The 18,929-nt window shown below is 39.8% G+C and overlaps 1 protein-coding gene and 1 pseudogene across 1 annotated transcript in view; both read right to left on the bottom strand.

Moving 5' to 3' along the window:
* MELK (maternal embryonic leucine zipper kinase) overlaps window positions 1–18,929 on the bottom strand; it is an 87,134-nt gene that overhangs the window by 58,984 nt on the left and 9,221 nt on the right. The window contains exons 3-8 of the mRNA XM_035016299.1: window positions 18,328–18,413; window positions 15,761–15,877; window positions 12,763–12,906; window positions 10,823–10,891; window positions 8,998–9,090; window positions 2,210–2,308 (exon numbers count right to left, since the gene is read on the bottom strand). Of these exons, the coding sequence (XP_034872190.1) occupies window positions 2,210–2,308; window positions 8,998–9,090; window positions 10,823–10,891; window positions 12,763–12,906; window positions 15,761–15,877; window positions 18,328–18,413 (608 nt within the window). The remainder of the gene's footprint in view (window positions 1–2,209; window positions 2,309–8,997; window positions 9,091–10,822; window positions 10,892–12,762; window positions 12,907–15,760; window positions 15,878–18,327; window positions 18,414–18,929) is intronic.
* Window positions 11,219–11,940, bottom strand: LOC118018071 (annotated as a pseudogene).

An 18,929-nucleotide genomic window follows, 5' to 3' on the forward strand; every position in this document is an offset into this window, starting at 1 on the left:
TAGCTTACAATACTAAAATTACTCTCAGAACGAGAAACATAGCTCTTACTTTACAGAAAAGAGTAGCAAAAAGAGTGAATTATTGAAAAGCCCAAACTAATTCTTTTTTTAAAAAGCATAGCTAGAAAAGTGTTGCTGAGCTGCCCAAGACCAGCCTCCATCCCACTGCACTTGAGTTTTAAGCAAAGCTGAAGCTATAAAGCGATCCTAACGCTACTCTGTCCTGTACGACAGAGTAGGGTGCAGCTCTATGTAGTCAGAAACTGCGGTCCCAGTGAGCAAGCAGAGCGAAAGCAAACACTGCTACCCTGCAAAGCTTAGGGAAAGCTTCCTGAGAAGGGAGAGGAGGAAATACAGGCTGTTGGCTACCTGCGCAGCCAGTCCCAGGAAGCCGGCTGCCAGCCCACCGTCCCATCTATCTCTGCTTCCTAAGGAGAAGCACGGGCCCACACAGTTCCCCAAAGCAGTATGAACAGCTACTGTGAACCGACTTCCATTTGACTGCAGAATCAGAGCTCCTTAGCCTTCAAAGAGTTGGAACTACTACCATTCCATCTCTTCCCAAAACTACTCTTTGTCATTTGGGCATGGATTATAAAGGTTTTTCCAAGGTGGGATATAGGAAATGAGTATTAAGTCAAATAAATTTAAAAATTGAAGATTGAACTCAGTGCCCTTAAACTTAATCTATAGAGCAAAAAATCAGCCAACTGGGATTACCACTTTCAACTCGGTGTACCACGTCCCAAGAATGACAGTTGATTTAGGTAGTCTCCCTCCCAAAAGGGTGCTAGAGACCCAGTGGTCCAGCCACAGAAAACGTCTGACCATTTTCCCCCACGCTTTTTCCATCTTCCCCCATCTTCTGTCTTTGCTCACACTAACAGCATGCTCTCTCCCACATCCCTTTCTGAAGCACCTCAACCCTTTTTTGAAAGCCCTGTATCTGTCTCCAACAAGAAATCAGGCCCTGGTGGACAATGATGAAGTTTCACAGATCCTTGTTCATGCCTTCCAGTATCTCATACAAAGACGACCTTTAGAAATATTTGTTCAAGAGAACTGAATTCAAACTACATGGAGCTGACCAGAAGCTGCTCTGCTGGTCTGACTGGTTTGCTAGGGACACAAAGCGGTGCTCTTCCTTACTCTTTACATATCTTCTTGTGTTCACTTGCTTTGAACATGGAATCTTTAAAAAGAATTTTACGTTTTCCTTGCTATATGTGATTTTGAGGATTTTTTTAATTGAATATAATTCACATAACTTAAAATTCACCCTTTTATTTTATTTTATTTTTAAAGATTTTATTTATTTATTTGACAGAGAGAGACACAGCGAGAGAGGGAACACAAGCAGGGGGAGTGGAGGAGGGAGAAGCAGGCCTCTCGCTGAGCAGAGAGCCCGATGCGGGGCCCGATCCCAGGACCCTGGGATCATGACCTGAGCCGAAGGCAGACGCTTAACGACTGAGCCACCCAGGCGCCCCTAAAATTCATCCTTTTAAAGTGTACGGTTCAGTAGTTTTTAGTATATTCACAAAGTTGTGCAATCATTACCACTATATAATTCCACAATGCTCTCAGCACCCCAAAAATAAACCCTATATCCATTAGCAGTCACTCCCCCACTGCCACTCCATCCCCAACCCCCACAACCACAAATCTGCTTCCTGTCTCTGATAGATAGGATTTTAACAAAGCTAACAGTACTCTTAACTGTAGTTTTATTAAACCTTAAAGCCAAATGTTACCTTCAAAAAGAAACAGTTTCTCTTATTTTACCAGAATTCAATAGGAGAATGTGATTTAACCCAGTAAATTACTAAGGCATCATTTCAGGATACAAAATAAAAACTCTTAGCCAAAAAATCATCTCACATGTTTAGTTCCCCATTTGTTATTGTCTCGCTGAGCTATTTACTGAAGCAGTATAATATACACACAGAACAGTATACATATTATGAGGGTACACCTGGACAAGTTTTCAAAAACTGAATATACAAGTATAACTAGCACCCAGATCAAGAAATAGAACAGAACCACCCCACACCCCTCTTCCAATCATTCCCTCCTCCAAAGCATAACCACTATCTTGACTTCTAAAAGCACACATTACTTTTGCTTGTTTTTGTACTTTTATGGATAGAAGCAAATAGTATGCAGTATAGAAATTTTACACTGAAATTCTATGCGTTGTTATACTCACCATAATCTTCTTGTACAAAGCCATGACATTATCATCATCAAATGGTAGAAAGCCACACATAAGTACATATAAGAGTATGCCCATACTCCAAACATCTGCCTGAGAGGGAAGAAAAAATAATTAAAAAAAAAAATTTAGAACATAGAATGGCAGTACACTTAACAGAATCACAGAATCTTCACAGCTGAAAAAGAGCACAGAGACCATCCAATTCAGCATCCTCATTCCACAGACAGCGAACCTAAAGCCCAGAAAGGAAGGCTTGTTCAAAGTCACCCAGTCAGTGGCAGGCCACTTTCAGTGGCTGACTTTCACTTTAATTGACTTTCACAGTATTCTGACTTTCAGAATACTGACTTTCAGTTCAGTGCACTCTCTTCCAATGCTGGATTCTAACACTTAAGAGAAAATAATTCCCAGTTGGCTAGGCTGGATTGGACATGATAAGGAAGGAGATAAAGCCAGGTTTGATTCTGAAAGACAATTCTGTAGTGCTACTGAGGGTTTATTACATGTGAGGATTATATCAACATGCATGAGGATGTCAAAACAAGCCTTAAAATTTACTCTTGATAATCTGCAAATGTGACTAAACTGTGCTGTAAAGTCCTCTCTATGTAAAGAAACCTTAATAAAGTTCAACGATTGACTTCTCAAATACAGAGGCTAGAAGTTAGCCTGCCAGCACAAACACCCCTGCAAGTCTCAAAATCCCAGAAAGGGGTTTAACCTTTATGTAAGATATCCATGTGTCCCGTGAGCCCTAAGCACTAGCTACTTATTCAAGCGGTATTTGGCCTTAGTCAATAATGACACCACTGGGTGCCTGGGTGGCTCAGTCATTAAGCGTCTGCCTTTGGCTCAGGTCATGATCCCGGGGTCCTGGGATCAAGCCCCACATCGGCTCCCTGCTCAGTGGGAAGTCTGCTTCTCCCTCTCCCACTCCCCCTGCTTGTGTTCCCTCTCTCTCTGTGTCTCTCTCTGTCAAATAAATAAGATCTTTAAAAAAAAATAATAATAATAATAATAATGACACCACTTGGCTAAGGACAAGTCACAGCTCCCACCCTCGTTTGAGCCTTAGGAAAATTTTAGGAGGTAAAAGGGGTAGTATTTTTTTTTAAAAGGCAGGAGGGGTTAGGCAGAGGAGAGAAACAGTTAAAATAACTCAAGCAGTATCACATCTAGGTAGTGCTTGTACTAAGTAACCCAAATCTAACTCAGTCCTGTCTACCAAATCATATCAAATTATTAAGATGTCCCAAGTAAATAATCCACTTTCAGGCAAACACCTGATTTTTTTCTTCCAAGTTGCAGGAGGTCAGAAATTAACCATTTATGCCTCAGAGATGTCAAATAATTAATCTATAAATTAAGCCTTGATAGCATAGCACTCCTGACCGGGGTGTTAAATTCAAAGCAAAGAGGCTGCACAGGAACGAGTGGGCTAGCATGGCTTCATCAAATGCCATAAGAAGAGGTCAACAGAGATTATGTCTGAGGTTAAATAAAAAGATAAGGAAAATAAAAGTAACATCCCCATAGAAATCTACCAAAGCCTACTAGAGAGAAAAAAGCAGAAAAAGTATTCCTCAGTCAACTCATCCAAACACCTTCCCCTCACTGATGTGAACTGGATATGAGAATAAATTAATCAAGTAAAATCATAAACCAAAGCAAATGCAAGTAAATCCATAAGCTACTAATTGCCAAATAAAAAAAAATCAGAGGGAGGAGGGGTTTGAAACCATTTCCTGTGAGAAATTCCTGAAGGAATTAGATATTTACTATGCATGGGACATTCCTTAAAGCATGATCTGGACCATGAACAACAGAATTACCTAAAGTACTTATTTTAGAATGAAGATTCTTTTTCTTTTTCAAGCCCCACCTTGGGAAACAGAACCAAATCTGTTACGCATACAGGACTGAGCTCTACCTCTTTTAACAAGTGCCTCAGACAATTCCTTGGGACACTGTCTTAGAAGGATAGAAAGTCAGGGCGCCTGGGTGGCTCAGTCGTTAAGCGTCTGCCTTCGGCTCAGGTCATGATCCCAGGGTCCTGGGATCGAGTCCCACATCGGGCTCCCTGCTCGGCAGGAAGCCTGCTTCTCCCTCTCCCACTCCCCCTGCTTATGTTCCTGCTCTCGTTATCTCTCTCTCTGTCAAATAAATAAATAAAAAATCTTTAAAAAAAAAAAAAGAAGAAGGATAGAAAGTCAAACTAAAACAAGAGGGGTGCCTGGGTGGCTCAGTCAGTTAATCGTCCGACTCTTGATTTCATCTCAGGTCATGGTCTCAGGAATGAGAGAATGAGCCCCACTTTGGTCTCTGCACAGGGTGTGGAGCCTGCTTAAGGTTTTCTCTCTCCCTCTTCCTCTGCCCCTCCCCCCAATCTGCTTTCTCTCTCTCTCTCTCTCTCTAAAATAAAATAAAATAAAGTAGACAAGAAAAAACCTGAAAATCCTATAGGAAAATCTCATAGGCATTCAAACCAGCAAGGCCTCATCACCAGTCCCCTAAGAATCTTGTGAGCATTAGGCATATGATTACCACTCCTCCTGGGAGACTGGCTGGAACAGTGGAAAAAATACAGGTATATGGTGAGTGGAGGGATGGGTGAAATAGGTGAAGGGGGTTAAACAGTACACTTATGATGAGCACTAAGTAATGTATAGAACTGCTGAATCATAATACTGTACACCTGGAATTAATATAACACCATATGTTAACTATACTGGAATTAAAATTAAAAACTTTTTTAAAATGTAAAAAAAAGTCTATTAAAAAATTATTATGGGGGCACTGGGTGGCTCAGTCGGTTAAGCATCCGCCTTACACTCAGGTCATGATGCCAGGGTCCTGGGATCAAGCCCCCCATTGGGCTCCCTGCTCAGCGGGGAGTCGGCTTCTCCCTCTCCCTCTGCCCCTGACTCGTGCTCGCTCTCTCTCTCAAATAAATAAAATATTTTTTAAAAGTTATTATATACTAAAAAAGAGAGTGAGTAGGGGTACGCAGTAAAGCCTCACTCAGTTCAAATCTTGACGTGTAGTTACCAGCTGTGTGACCCTGAGAAGGCACTTAATTTCTGATCCTCAATTTCTTCAACTTTTTTTTTTTTAAAGATTTTATTTATTTATTTTGACAGAGAGAGAGAGCAAGAGAGGGAACACAAGCAGGGGGAGTGGGAGAGGGAGAAGAAGACTCCCCGCTGAGCAGGGAGCCCAGTGGGGGCTCGATCCCACGACGCTGGGATCAAGACCTGAGCATAAGGCGGATGCTTAAACTACTGAGCCACCCTGGCGCCCCTATTTCTTCAACTTCTTTATCTCAATGAAATGAGTAACAGTACTCATTCCAAAGGATTTTTGTGGACTTAAGAGATTTTATCTACCTATCTATCTATCTATCTATCTATCTGAGAGAGAGAGAGAACATGTGTCCTGAACGTGAGCAGGGAGGAGCAGAGCAGGAAAGGGAGAGGGAAAAAAAATCTGAAGCAGATTCTGTGCTGAGTGCAGAGCCCAGACAGGGCTGGACCCTTCTACCAAGAGATCATGACCTAACCCAAAACCAAGAGTAGGAAGTTCAACCGACAGTGCCACCCAGGTACCCCAGAATTTTTGTGGATATAAATGAAAATTATAAAAAGTATCTAGCATAAGGAACCCTGTAGACTGTTGTAGGAATGTAAAATGTTGCTGCCACTATGTTAAACAGTATGGCAGTTCCTCAAAAAATTAAAAATAGAATTACCAGGGCACCTGGGTGGCTTAGTTGGTTAAGTATCTGACTTCAGCTCAGGTCATGACCTCAGGGTCCTGGGATTGAGCCCCATGATGGGCTCCCTGCTCAGAGGCGAGTCTGCTTGTTCCACTCCCTCTGCCCCTCCCCCCGTTTGTGCACGCGCTCTCTCTCTCAAATAAATAAATAAAATCTTAAAAAAAATAAAAAAATAGAATTACCAGATAATCCAGCAATTCCACTTCTGGGTATATATCTAAAAATATTGAAAGCAAGGACCCAAAGAAATATTTGTTCCTCTGAGCATTATTCACAATAACCAAAAGGTGGAAGCAATCCCAGTGTCCATCCATGGATGAATGAATAAACAAAATGGGGTATATATACACAATGGTATATTATTCAGCCTTAGAAAGGAAAAAAAATCTTTTTATAAAAGATTTTTATTTATTTACTTATTTGAGAAAGAGAGTGAGCGAATGAAAGAGCAGGAGCAGGGAAGAGGCAGAGGGAAAGGGAGAAGCAGACTCCCTGCTGTACAGTTTGATCCTGGAACTCCGGATCTATCTATCTGGAGATGAGGCAGATGCTTAACCAACTGAAGGCAGATGCTTAACCAACTGAGTCACCCAGGCGCCCCTAAAAAGAAAAACAATTCTGACACATGCTACAACATGGATAAGCTTTGAAGACATTATGCTAAGTGAAATAAGTCAGTCACAAAAAGACAAATATTTTATGCCCCCACTATATAAGGTACCTAGAGTAGTCAAATTCACATAGGAAGTAAAAGGGTAGTTGCCAGTGATGAGAGGAGGGAGGAATAGAGAGGAATTATTTAATGGATGTAGAGTTTCATTTTGCAAAATGAAAAGAGCTCTGGAGATTGTTTGCACAACAATACGAACGTGCCTAACACTATTGAACTGTACACTTAAAAATGGTTAAGATAGGGGCGCCTGGGTGGCTCAGTTGGTTAAGTGACTGCCTACGGCTCAGGTCATGATCCTGGAGTCTCCGGATCGAGTCCTGCATCAGGCTCCCTGCTTGGCAGGGAGTCTGCTTCTCCCTCTGACCCTCCCCCCTCTCATATGCTCTCTCTCTCTCATTATCTCTCTCATAAATAAATAAAATCTTTAAAAAAAAAAAATGGTTAAGATAGTTTAAAAAAAAAAGTTAAGATGGTAAATTTTATGTTATATGTATTTTTACCACAACTGAAAAAGAAAAGGACCTAGCATGATTCAGAACTATGTTAAATGCTCAGTAAAAGTTTGTTCCTTTTCCTACAACTCACTAAGAAGGCCACAACATCCCCTTTGGGGTATATCTACCAAAAATGCATAACCTGAATCTAATAATACACAAATTCAAAATGAGGGACTTTCTACAAAATAACGGGCTTCCTCAAAAACATCAAGGTCAAAGAAGATGGAGAAAGGCTAAAGAACTCTTCTAGATTAAAGAAGATCAAAGAAACACAACAACTAAATGCAAGACATGATCCTGAACTGAATCCTGGACTGGAGGGAAAATACAGCTAAGGAATCAGTGGTACAATTAGCAGCATGGGAATATGAATTACGGATTAAATAAATTGCATTGATGTTAAATTCCCTGATTTTGAGAACTAAAGTGTAGTTATAAAAGAGAAGGTCCTCGCTTTTAGGAAATATATATAGTGCTTAATGATAAAGGGGTATGAGCTTTAACACTTCCAATTGGTTCAAAAAAAGAGTATGCATATATACAAACATAGAGAATGATCAAGCAAATAGGGAAAAATGTAAACTGTGAATATGACTAAACGTATACAGAAGTTCCTCATTCCATATTTGCAACTACTCTCTAAGTTTGAGATTATATCCAAATAAAAAGTCACCAAAACAAGTCAGTTCCCATCTTCTCTTGTTATAAATTAAGTAAATGGACATATGTCAAAGTTTCTCTGACATAACACTAGCTCCAAAAGATGCTCCACATAAAAAGAGGACTCTGTAGGCAAGGCAAATCATGACCAGCTGCTCTCTGTGATGTTCCCCAAAGGACAACTTTGTACAAGAACGTATTAAAGATTTGGAGATGTCCAGGGGCCCCTGGGTGGCTCAGTTCATTAAGCGTCTGCCTTCAGCTCAGGTCATGATCCCAGGGTCCTGGGATTGGGGCCCGCATCCCTTCTCCCTCTCCCTCCACCCAGCGCCGCCCCCACCGCCTTGTCTTCTCTGCTCTCTCTCTCTCAAATAAATAAATAAAAACTTAAAAAAAAAAAAAAGATTTGGAGATGTCCTGAACTGAAGAAAACTGTTCAATCCAGCATTTCCCAAGCTTTTGATAACTAAATCTTGTTTGCCTTATGATATTAATATCAGCAAAATTAGTACTCCAGAGACTGGAAAGGACTGACTAGCTTGTAGTAGCAAATGGTAAGTAAAAGAGGCAATTCCCAAGCCTTTGAGCCTGGGCCTCCTACACCGGACTGCCGGCCTCAGATAGTTGGTTCTGAACAAAGTACAAGTTTTCTCAGAGCTAGCCAGCATCTCTGAAAACTGAGCCTACAACCCTGGCCTCGTGCTCTACCTGGCTGGACCTACCAGTCTAAACTATGGTACTGTTTTTTTTTAAAGATTTTATTTATTCATAAGAGACAGAGAGAGAGAGAGGCAGAGGGAGCCGCTGAGCAGGGAGCCCGATGCGGGACTTGATCCCAGGACCCTGGGATCATGACCTGAGCGGAAGGCAGACACTTAACCATCTGAGCCACCCAGGCGCCCTAAACTATGGTACTGTTTAACACAAAAGCAACCACAAAAAGGACACCAGAAATGTATCCTTTCTTCAAAGTATACTATGTATTATTATATTTATTGCAAGGTATTCATTTCATGTGTTACTTTACATCTTACTCTCTGAATAAAGTGAACCCTTTGATGAACACGATTATTTCTTACCTTATTGTAATATCCCCAATGCACAATGCCTGACTTACTATAGGTACCAATAAATGTATATTGATTATATACTGAATTAATCAATGAATGATTACCTCTGACCCCAAATAGGATTTGCCTTGTATTAATTCAGGTGCTGCATAAGCAAGACTCCCACAGCATGTCTGCAGATGGTAATCCTTGTTACCCTGCCAATAAGAAAAAAATGAAAGACTCATTAGTTACAGCACTTAAGAAATTAAAACCTTGATAAACATTCTTTCAGCACAAAGAGAAGCTAGATGAAGAATTAACCCCAAAGAATAAGAGACTCTGCAGCCAACCCAAAACTCTGCCTATATGCACGCACACACATGTAGTTCCCTCTTCTCTGGATTTCCAATACAACTGCAACCTGGCATGAACAAAATCCTTTTCTCCTTAGCTCAGTCAAGTCAGGTTCATACTTTCCTAGACGTCCATTCACATACTAATCAGCTTAGCAGACATCCAAGCACCCAGGTCTTCTCACCCCCCAAGTACTCAAAGAAAACGACTATTTTTTTCCTGGACCCTATCTCAAATACCAAATCTTTACAAATACAGAAGCTTCTCTTCACTGAGAGGGGAGAGAGGAATCTGCTGCATAGAATAGTGTCGTAGAAGTCTGTTTTCTAGACCCAGTTATAACGCAAATCACAGCCTGGGCTTCCAGACCTGTGAAAATGAGGAATTTGCTCAACATCCTCTGCTCTCCCACAGAAATATCGAGATATAATGAAAATGATACAACTACCCAACACTTGTGGAGTCTTACAACTTGCAAACGACTTGGGAAGTTGCAAAATTTCATTTACAACTGCAAACACATGCCCAGAAGTGAACTCCTCGGCAGAAAGTGGAGGCAATCCTCTCCCAGCCAACCCTGCTTTTTTTAGATGGTGTCTGTGTGGGTCGAATCTGTGGCAGCCATAAATAAAAGCTAATGGAGTCTGTCACAAACCTTCTCCACTGCCTTCTGTGGAGAACACGACTTAAACCAGTTTATCTGCTTGAAGTATGTTTTATCTTTATATGGCTGCCGATCAAAAAAATGCCTTACAGCATTTGGCTCCCAGACACAAGGCTCCACTGACAATCTCTGAAGAGCCAAGGGAAGGAGAGGAAAATCAGAAAGAATCAAACATTCAGCTGAAGGGGCAAAATCTGCTTCCTTTTGCATTTAGCTAATTCTGAATAATCATGGGACTGCAAAGGGCTGAGACAGGTCTGCAATTTCAACATTCTTAATGAGTGTAGACAGCTCATTTCAGAGACTGTGAGTGCCATCATTAGAGAACTCAGGAGGAAGCCTCCAACAGGCAGCCACACAGGAGCTCTGCAGACAGCACAGCTGGAAAGTTCAAAGTCACCTCGAAGAGAAGGTATACTGGAGAACACCAGTGCTTAACTGTGGAGTGCAAATTAAGGAAATATTTAACAGTATAAATTTAAAAGTGCATATGCACTTCTTTCTTCTTCTTTTATAAAGAAAGCGGATTGTCTCTCAAAATGTAACTGTTAGTTTGGATAACAAAGAAAGATTTGCACTAAATTCGCAAAACTCCTATTTAAATGAACAAAAGCATCATCTACTGGCAACATACTCAAACTGCAAACACATGATCAATTCAGAATTCATGTTGTAATGACCTCATGTCACCTCGGCACTGCAAATTCTCTCACAGCACACCCATGGATCTCCAGCGGGACCAACCCTGCACCTAGAGCAGTGGTTCTCAATCCTGGCTACGTATTAGAGAACTTCTGAAAGGGAGGAAATTTAACATTCTTAATGGATGCCACCAGGCTCAATAAAGGCTAAGTGGAAGTCATTGCAAGATAACATACTAAGAGGTGCATTTACAAAGGAAATAAATGCATTTTGATTTCTGTAATTACCTTGGGTTTCGCACAGAGACCAAAGTCAATCAGCTTTACTTTATGATATTCATCAAACAACAAATTTTCCTGGGAAAACAAAGATATTTTCATTAACTGTGTATTGACTTCCTTATATCACATCCTATCTCTAGCCATTTCTAAAAACAATTTCTAAATATTTAAATAAGATTTTTTTTCACATATAAGACATTTATTTCCACAGTATTTCCTATAGTAAGCTTTTAAAAATAGAAAGGAAATTTAGGTATTCTGGGGGACCTTATTCAAGGATTGACAGATTTTTGGGGGAGAAACACTTTATATACTATATACTATATATATTCGGGACAAAAACAAACATTATAAAAAGTATAAAAATAAAAAGATGAAACACAATATATTTTGGTTGGAATTTCAGAGGTTTTTTTTCTTCTCTTTCCCCTTTACTTCAAGAGTTACAAACACTTTTGAAGCAGCATATTTTGCACTTGTGGTTTTTTATTATGCAGTTAATGAACCTGAGAATCTGGACGAGTACGGTATCATCTATTTAGCCTTCCCATTCTGTTTCTTCTTTGACGAATAAAGATTTTCCTAGAGTTTGGCCAACAAGGTTACGGACTTTTTGAGCTTTACACCACACGTTCACAACCAGACAGGCTTGCTATCTGAGATTCTCAACAGAACCTGGAGCATAACAGAACTGGAATGGGCTGATGACCGCAGAGCTATCTAGCTCTTCAACAAGGAAGTTACAAATACTGGGCGCCTGGGTGGCTCAGCTGGTTAAGCGACTGCCTTTGGCTCAGGTCATGATCCTGGAGTCCCAGGATCGAGTCCCACATCGGGCTCCCTGCTCAGCGGGGGGTCTGCTTCTCCGTCTGACCCTCTTCCCTCTCATGTGCTCTCACTCTCTCATTCTCTGTGTCTCAAATAAATAAATAAAATCTTTAAAAAAAAAAAAAAGTTACAAATACTTTGCATTTTTCCAAATTCAGTAAATGTAATGCAGGCCTCTGCTTTCATATGATAAGCATTTTCCACTCTTCCAAAACCCTCTGTCACAGTTACATTTCTGCCTGCAGACCCTGCCGCTGAAGGTTCTGTGTGATGTACCAGGCAGCAGCAAAACCAATAAATAAGATTTAAGATTGTTTATATTACACAGCTGGGGAACAGCAGAATGAAAATCATTTAAAAAGAATGAAATGACAAGAAGTATAGAGGGGGAAAGAAGAGGAATGTTGATAACTGTCCTGCTTCCCCTCAAGACACTTTAGCATAAACCATTTTCTCCTTGGTCCTCTCAGGTTCAACTGCAAGCAAACATAACGTGTGCCAAACCAAAAGAATGAACTCAAATCAAAGGTTGGGTATAAACAGAGGGAAAAGGATAGTAACATTGCCACTTTTGCCAACCAATTCTAGGTCCCTGACCCTAATATCAAGTAACATAAAATCCACGTTCACCAACATCCATATTAGTCAGAGCCTGCAGACTTAAGAGTATTCACATTTTTATTCTGTTCCCGAAAATTAGAGTCTGTTCATTCCACTGGACTGTTCTCTTCTGAGGCATAATGGAATTAAAATTAAAGGAAAATGAGAATAGGAAAAGAGTACTGAAGGGAAAATATTCAATGACAATATTCTCAAAGAAAATACTCAAAACTCTTCTTTCCGAGAGATAAAATCCTGAGGTTTATATTCCCCAGCTGATTACAAAGACATTCATAATGTTGTCCACAACTGACAAATATCTAGAATGCCAATAATCAAGTACATCCAAAAAAGCCTACCAGCAGTCAAAACAAAAAAAAGGAAAAAAAAAGTGATCCATTATGAGTGGAAGAAAAAAAAAGCCAAGATAGATTATAAAAGGAAGAACATTTGGAAAACTAGTAATTACTGGTAAATGGTGTTGAACTCTCAGGAGAGCATGTATAACAGGCACTTACTGGTTTGAGGTCCCTGTGAGCATAGCCCTGGCTGTGCACGTAAGCAACTGCAGAAACTATCTGACGGAAGACCACTCGGGTCTCCTCCTCGGACAGGCGATCCTGGGAAATTATGTAGTCAAACAGCTCTCCTCCGGGGCAATACTTCAGTAACAACAGAGACACACAGATATTATTACTACCTAGAAAAATCACTTTAGGGGAATTAAAACAAAAAATTATACTTAACTCAGAGATACTATTAATTCAACTTAAAGGCAAGGAAAACAAGTGAGGCATATTCAAAAATATCCTCTCAGGATCAAACAAATCAACAATTACTCGAGGAAAGAGATCAATAGCTATTGGTCTCAAGCAGTTTTATGACCAGTAAGTAGAAGTAGAACCAACTAACACTGTGATTTTTTTTTTTTGAAAGATTTATTCATTTGAGAGTGAGTGAGTGAGAGCGCAAGAGCGGGGGAGGGGAGACAGAGAGAGAGAGAATCTCTAGCAGACTCCCCACTGGGTGTGAGGCCCAACACAGGGCTCCATCCAGAGACCCTGAGATGGTGACTTGATCTGAAATCAAGAATCAGATACTCAAGGGGCGCCTGGGTGGCTCAGATGGTTAAGTGTCTGCCTTCGGCTCAGGTCATGATCCCAGGGTCCTAGGATTGAGTCCCGCATCGGGCTCCCTGCTCAGCGAGGAGCCTGTTTCTCCCTCTGCCTCTCTCTCTCTGTCTCTCATGAATAAATAAATAAAAATAAATAAATAAAAATCTTTAAAAAAAAAAAAGAGAGAGAAGAATCAGATACTCAACTGACTGAGCCACCCAGGCACTCCAACACTGTGATTTTTAAATCCATTCAGGGTTTTATATTTCTATAGCAAAGTACTAAAACCCATTCTCATCTTTTTTTTTTTTAAGATTTTATTTATTTATTTGAGAGAGAGAGAATGAGAGACAGAGAGCACGAGAGGGAAGAGGGTCAGAGGGAGAAGCAGACCCCCCGCTGAGCAGGGAGCCCGATGTGGGACTCGATCCTGGGACTTCAGGATCACGACCTGAGCCGAAGGCAGTCGCTTAACCAACTGAGCCACCAGGCGCCCCCCATTCTCATCTTTTTAATTTATTTATTTTTTTATTTTTTGAGAGAGAGAGAGCATGCAAGCAGAGGGAGGGGCAGAGGGAGAGAGAGAGAATCCTCAAGCAGACTCCCTGCTGAACACAGAGCCTGACGCAGGGCTCAATCCCAGGACCCCAAGATCATGACCTGAGCGGAAATCAAGAGTCGGCTGCTTAACCAACCGAGCCACCCAGGTGCCCCAACATTACGAATTTTAACATGTGCTTTTGAAATGCAGCTAATCTATGAAAATGATATGTAGTTATAAATTATTTGGCTGAGACTAAAGAAAATGAAATGAGATAAATGATGGAAGTTCTAAAGACTTTACATTTCAGGCCCCAAAGGGGCAGTTGAAACTTCAAAGATTCTGATTCATATAACATGTGTGTTAAAAACTACCTATAGGTTGTGAGTTGAACTATGTCCCCCAAAAAGATATGTGCAAGTCCTAACATCTGGTACCAATGAAGATGACCTTATTTAGGTCTTTGTAGATGTAATCAAGTCCAAACGAAGTCATACTGGGTCAGGGTGAACCCTAATCCAATGACTGTGTTGTTACATGAAGAGGGAACTTTGGACAAAGACACAGACACACAGATAAGAAAATGCGATTTAGAGACAAAGGCAGAGATTGGAGTGGTACAAGGTAAGAAATGCCAGAGATTGTCAGTAACCATCAGAAACTAGGTAAGAAGCACAGAACAGATTCTCCAGAAGAAACCAACCTTTCCCACACCTTGATTTCAGACTCCTAGCTTCTAGAACTGTGAGACAATAAATTTCTGTCATTTTATTTTTATTTTTTTTAAAGATTTTATTTATTTATCTGACAGAGAGAGAGAGAGAACAAGTAGGCAGAGAGACAGGCAGAGGGAGAGGGAGAAGCAGGCTCCCTGCTGAGCAGGGAGCCTGATGAGGGGCTCAATCCCAGGACCCTGGGATCATGACCTGAGCCGAAGGCAGCCGCTTAACCAGCTGAGCCACCCAGGCGCCCAAATTTCTGTCATTTTAGACCACCAACTTTGTGGTGGTTTGCTATGGCAGCCTAGACTAATATGCCATATAAAACTGAAATGGATCCTTCCCTCTAGGAACAAATTCTAACATATTCTGTTCATTAATCCTAACTCCGTTAGGAGTATATTGGAAAGTGGGCATTTACAATGAATCTCCAACTTATTATATATGTCTACTTAATCTAAATTGTTACAGACGGTGCCTGGGTGGCTCAGTTGGTTAAGCGTCTGCCTTCGGCTCAGGTCATGATCCCAGGGTCCTGGGATAGAGTCCCATGTTGGGCTCCCTACTCAGCAGGGAGTCTGCTTCTCCCTCTGCCCTTCACTCTGCTTGTGCTCTCTCTCGCTCACTCTCTCTCATAAATTTTTAAAATCTTTAAAAAAATTAAATAGTTATAGACAGAACTCAAACAGGTAAGCTGCTTAACATTTATTTTAATCTTTTAGGTGAAACATAGTTTTCCCTTAACTATTGATAAAGTGAATGGAAACGGTGTGAATATTTGATTTCCCTCCAAAATTGATATGTCAAAATCCTAACCCCCAAAAGATGATGGTTCTAGGAGGTAGAGCCTTTGGAAAGTGATTAGGACATGAGGGTGGAGCCCTCATGAGTGGAATTAATTCTCTTATGAGATTCCAGAGAGATCCCTTGGCCCCTCTACTGGTAAAGACACAGCAAGAAGGCACGAGCTATGAATCAGGGAGAGGGCCATCACGTGATCATGCCAGCACCCTGATCTTGGAATTCCCAGGCTCCAGAACTGTGAGAAAAAAACTACCCAGTCTGTGATATCTGTTATAGCAGCCCAAACAGACTAAGACAGTGATCAAATACCTTTAGATCTCTAGACCATACTACTAACCTCAAGAACCATGAATATTTTGTTGGCTGTCTCTAGCACATGGTAGAGTTGACATATATGCTGATGTCTCAGGTTCTTCAAGGCCTCAATCTCTGTTTTGACCCGGGGCAAATCACTCTGTGACAAAACACATTACATGAGCAATAAACCTATTTGGGAAGTACACCAAGCATTAATATCAACAGCTTTAATACTGAGTAGCAAAAACAACCAACAGCCTCAAACTGTTCAAAGCATAGAAAAATATAACAAAAATTATTTGTATGTACACATACACACACACACCCAAAAACCTTGAGGGTTTTATGAAAGACTAGTTTGATATGGGTCAATAGTACAACGGCCAGAAAAATCAAGAGTCTCAGACTCCCTTAGAAGGTTAGCATTCCAAACAAGGAAAATAACAGAGACATGCCTGCACTACCATTTTCGGTCTTAGCAGCATCCCTTAAGAAGCATGCTGAGCTAAAAACTGGTGATGTAGGTGAAAGACACGCAGGTCTTCACTGTCTCAATCTTCCACCTTTTCTATGGGCTTAAAAATTTTCAAAACAAAAAGTTAGTTGCAAAGGAGGAAGAGCCAAGCTGAAAAAATTTCCAAGTCCATATTAAAGACAGAAATCTAGATATCCATGAAATAACAAGTAAAACTTTATTATAAAAAGAGGCTCATTCTAATGATCAGTGGCTTAACATCCAATTTTGTAGGACCATACAGATGTCAGGTCTTTTTTTTTTTTTAAAGATTTTATTTATTTATTTGACAGAGAGAGAGACAGCAAGAGAGGGAACACAAGCAGGGGGAGTGGGAGAGGGAGAAGCAGGCTTCCCGCTGAGCAGGGAGCCCGATGCAGGGCTCGATCCCAGGACCCTGGGATCATGACCTGAGCTGAAGGCAGATGCTTAACGACTGAGCCACTCAGGCATCCCACAGATGTCAGGTCTTGACCAGGATCAATTGTAACTCTGACTATTTCAAAATGACAATCTTTTTTTCTTTTTTGGGAGGAGTGGGAGTCTGATGACTAAAACCCTGGGAGTAATAAAAACATTATTAAAGTCCTAGGAAGCAATTAAAATAAGCATAAGAACAACAAAAAATACAAAACAAGTTTAGGAATAATGAATTAACATCATTATATTGATGCTTTAGAATAAGTTTTGAGTATCAGTGTGGTAACACATTTTGTAACAAACCGTTCACATTCTGTTTGCTATTAAAGCATTTGTAGTGTTCACATGAATAAGGCACACTAAAGTTATAATTGAAGTTTAAATTGCTTAAGGGAATTAATCAGATTTGTAATCTGCTTTAAATGCTCAGGAAAAATGGTTTTTAATGCCTTTTTATTATCCAATTTATTTATACAATATTGAACAATGAAAAACAAAAATACTGAAGGAGAACCTGAATTGTTGGTTGATAGATTATTAAAAATAGGTTCTGATTAGGTCGCTGTGTGATTCTGGCATTTATCTTGGAAGGAGTTCAAAGAATTGAGTGACACTGCTATAATAAAATTCCTCACGTTCCCTCTGACTTACTTACGTATGTTAATCAGCACTTATATCCTTAAAAATAAAAAATAAGAAAAATAAATAAAAATAAATAAGGTAATAATTAATGTTAAATTCTGTCTCATTTCAACAAGGGAGACCAAAAGAAGTTCAATGTGACTAATTTTAAAATGTATTTTCAGTAAATTGTTATTTTTTATGTTTGATAATTATCAACATTTATAAAATGTTTGTGCTGTTTTACTCAGTTGTACAATACTAATAATTATAATGCTAACTTAATCCACAAGAAAAAACATTTTAACACTCAGAGATTTTTGGTTAGAGAAAAAAAAGATTTTTTAATGTTTTCTAATTCATGTCAAAAAAAGAAACGGCCACAGATCCATACTACGAGACTAGTGAATTCCCAACAGAAGGAGACCAGAACAAAGAAAAACAAAGATATCAAACCATATGAGGGATGGTAAAAGAATTAGAAACAAAAGACCACTCAGGTGACTTGAAACACTAGAAAGGGTATAACAGGCCCAAAAAGACCATCAAAAGAGACACGTCTTCCCTTAATACAAAAACAAAAAACTTTAGGTACTTTAGGTACATTAAAACCCAGACCACATACTGATTGAACGGGCTGCTTTTGGAGGTAATGAGCAGCTCAATCCTGGAAGCATCCATGTAGAAGAGAAAAAGGCTGATTACAAAAAGGATTTCATGAGATAACTTCTAAGGTCACCTTGAATAAAATTCTAGGACAAGACCTATCAATAGTAAAAAGAGATCAACGTTTAGTACGGGTGTCATGGGGAGATATTAATATCCAGAAACACATGTATGACTATGAAACAACTGCAGGAAAATGGATCCTACCGAAAATTAAATTGCCCTTCCCCCAGATTACTTTATACATAACTGGCAATTTTTAAAAAAGACAAAAAAAGAAAAGCTACAGAAAGATGATTCTCATAAAAGTAGTAACATTTGAGCAAATTCAGGTTTTAATTTACAAAACTGATCTATAAATATCTTTTAAATAATCTTACACTTACCCCTAGTGCATTTTTATCCATGATTTTTATAGCTACCATTTCTCCGGTGAGGATATGGCAGGCAAGTTTGACCTTTGCAAAGCCACCTAAGTATAGGAAAACGTATTATAAAGAGATAAGCAAGAGTAACCTAAAATCATCATCAGAGCAACCAGAGGACTCAGGCACAAATACCTTTCCACATGCTTTTATTTTCTGTCTTTTAACATTTTATTTTTAAGTAACCTCTATAACCAATGAGGGGCTCAAACTCACAACCCCAAGATCAAGAGTTGCACACTCCAACTGAGCCAGCCAGGCACCCCTCCATATGCTTTTAAAAGGCTCTATCAATCCAGATTTTCCTGGAAATTTGTGGCCCTTTCTTCCTGTTGCTTCCAAAGTGTTAGCCATGACCCTAACCTCTCCTCATCCAATGCCTACTGAAGATTGTTTTTTACCATGATAGCATCTTTAACTTTGGGTTGAAGAAAATAGGAAAACAGAATTTGCTGCTTAGAAATTTGCTTTACAATTAACATTGCAATTAAATTCGTTTTATAATTAACACTAATAGAACACAATATAAAGTTGCTGAGAAAAAAAGACAACAGGAAACATCC

The sequence above is a fragment of the Mirounga leonina genome, unplaced genomic scaffold (assembly GCF_011800145.1).
Source record: "Mirounga leonina isolate KUSES-001 unplaced genomic scaffold, KU_Mleo_1.0 Mir_170, whole genome shotgun sequence".
Taxonomy (NCBI): Eukaryota; Metazoa; Chordata; class Mammalia; order Carnivora; family Phocidae; genus Mirounga; species Mirounga leonina.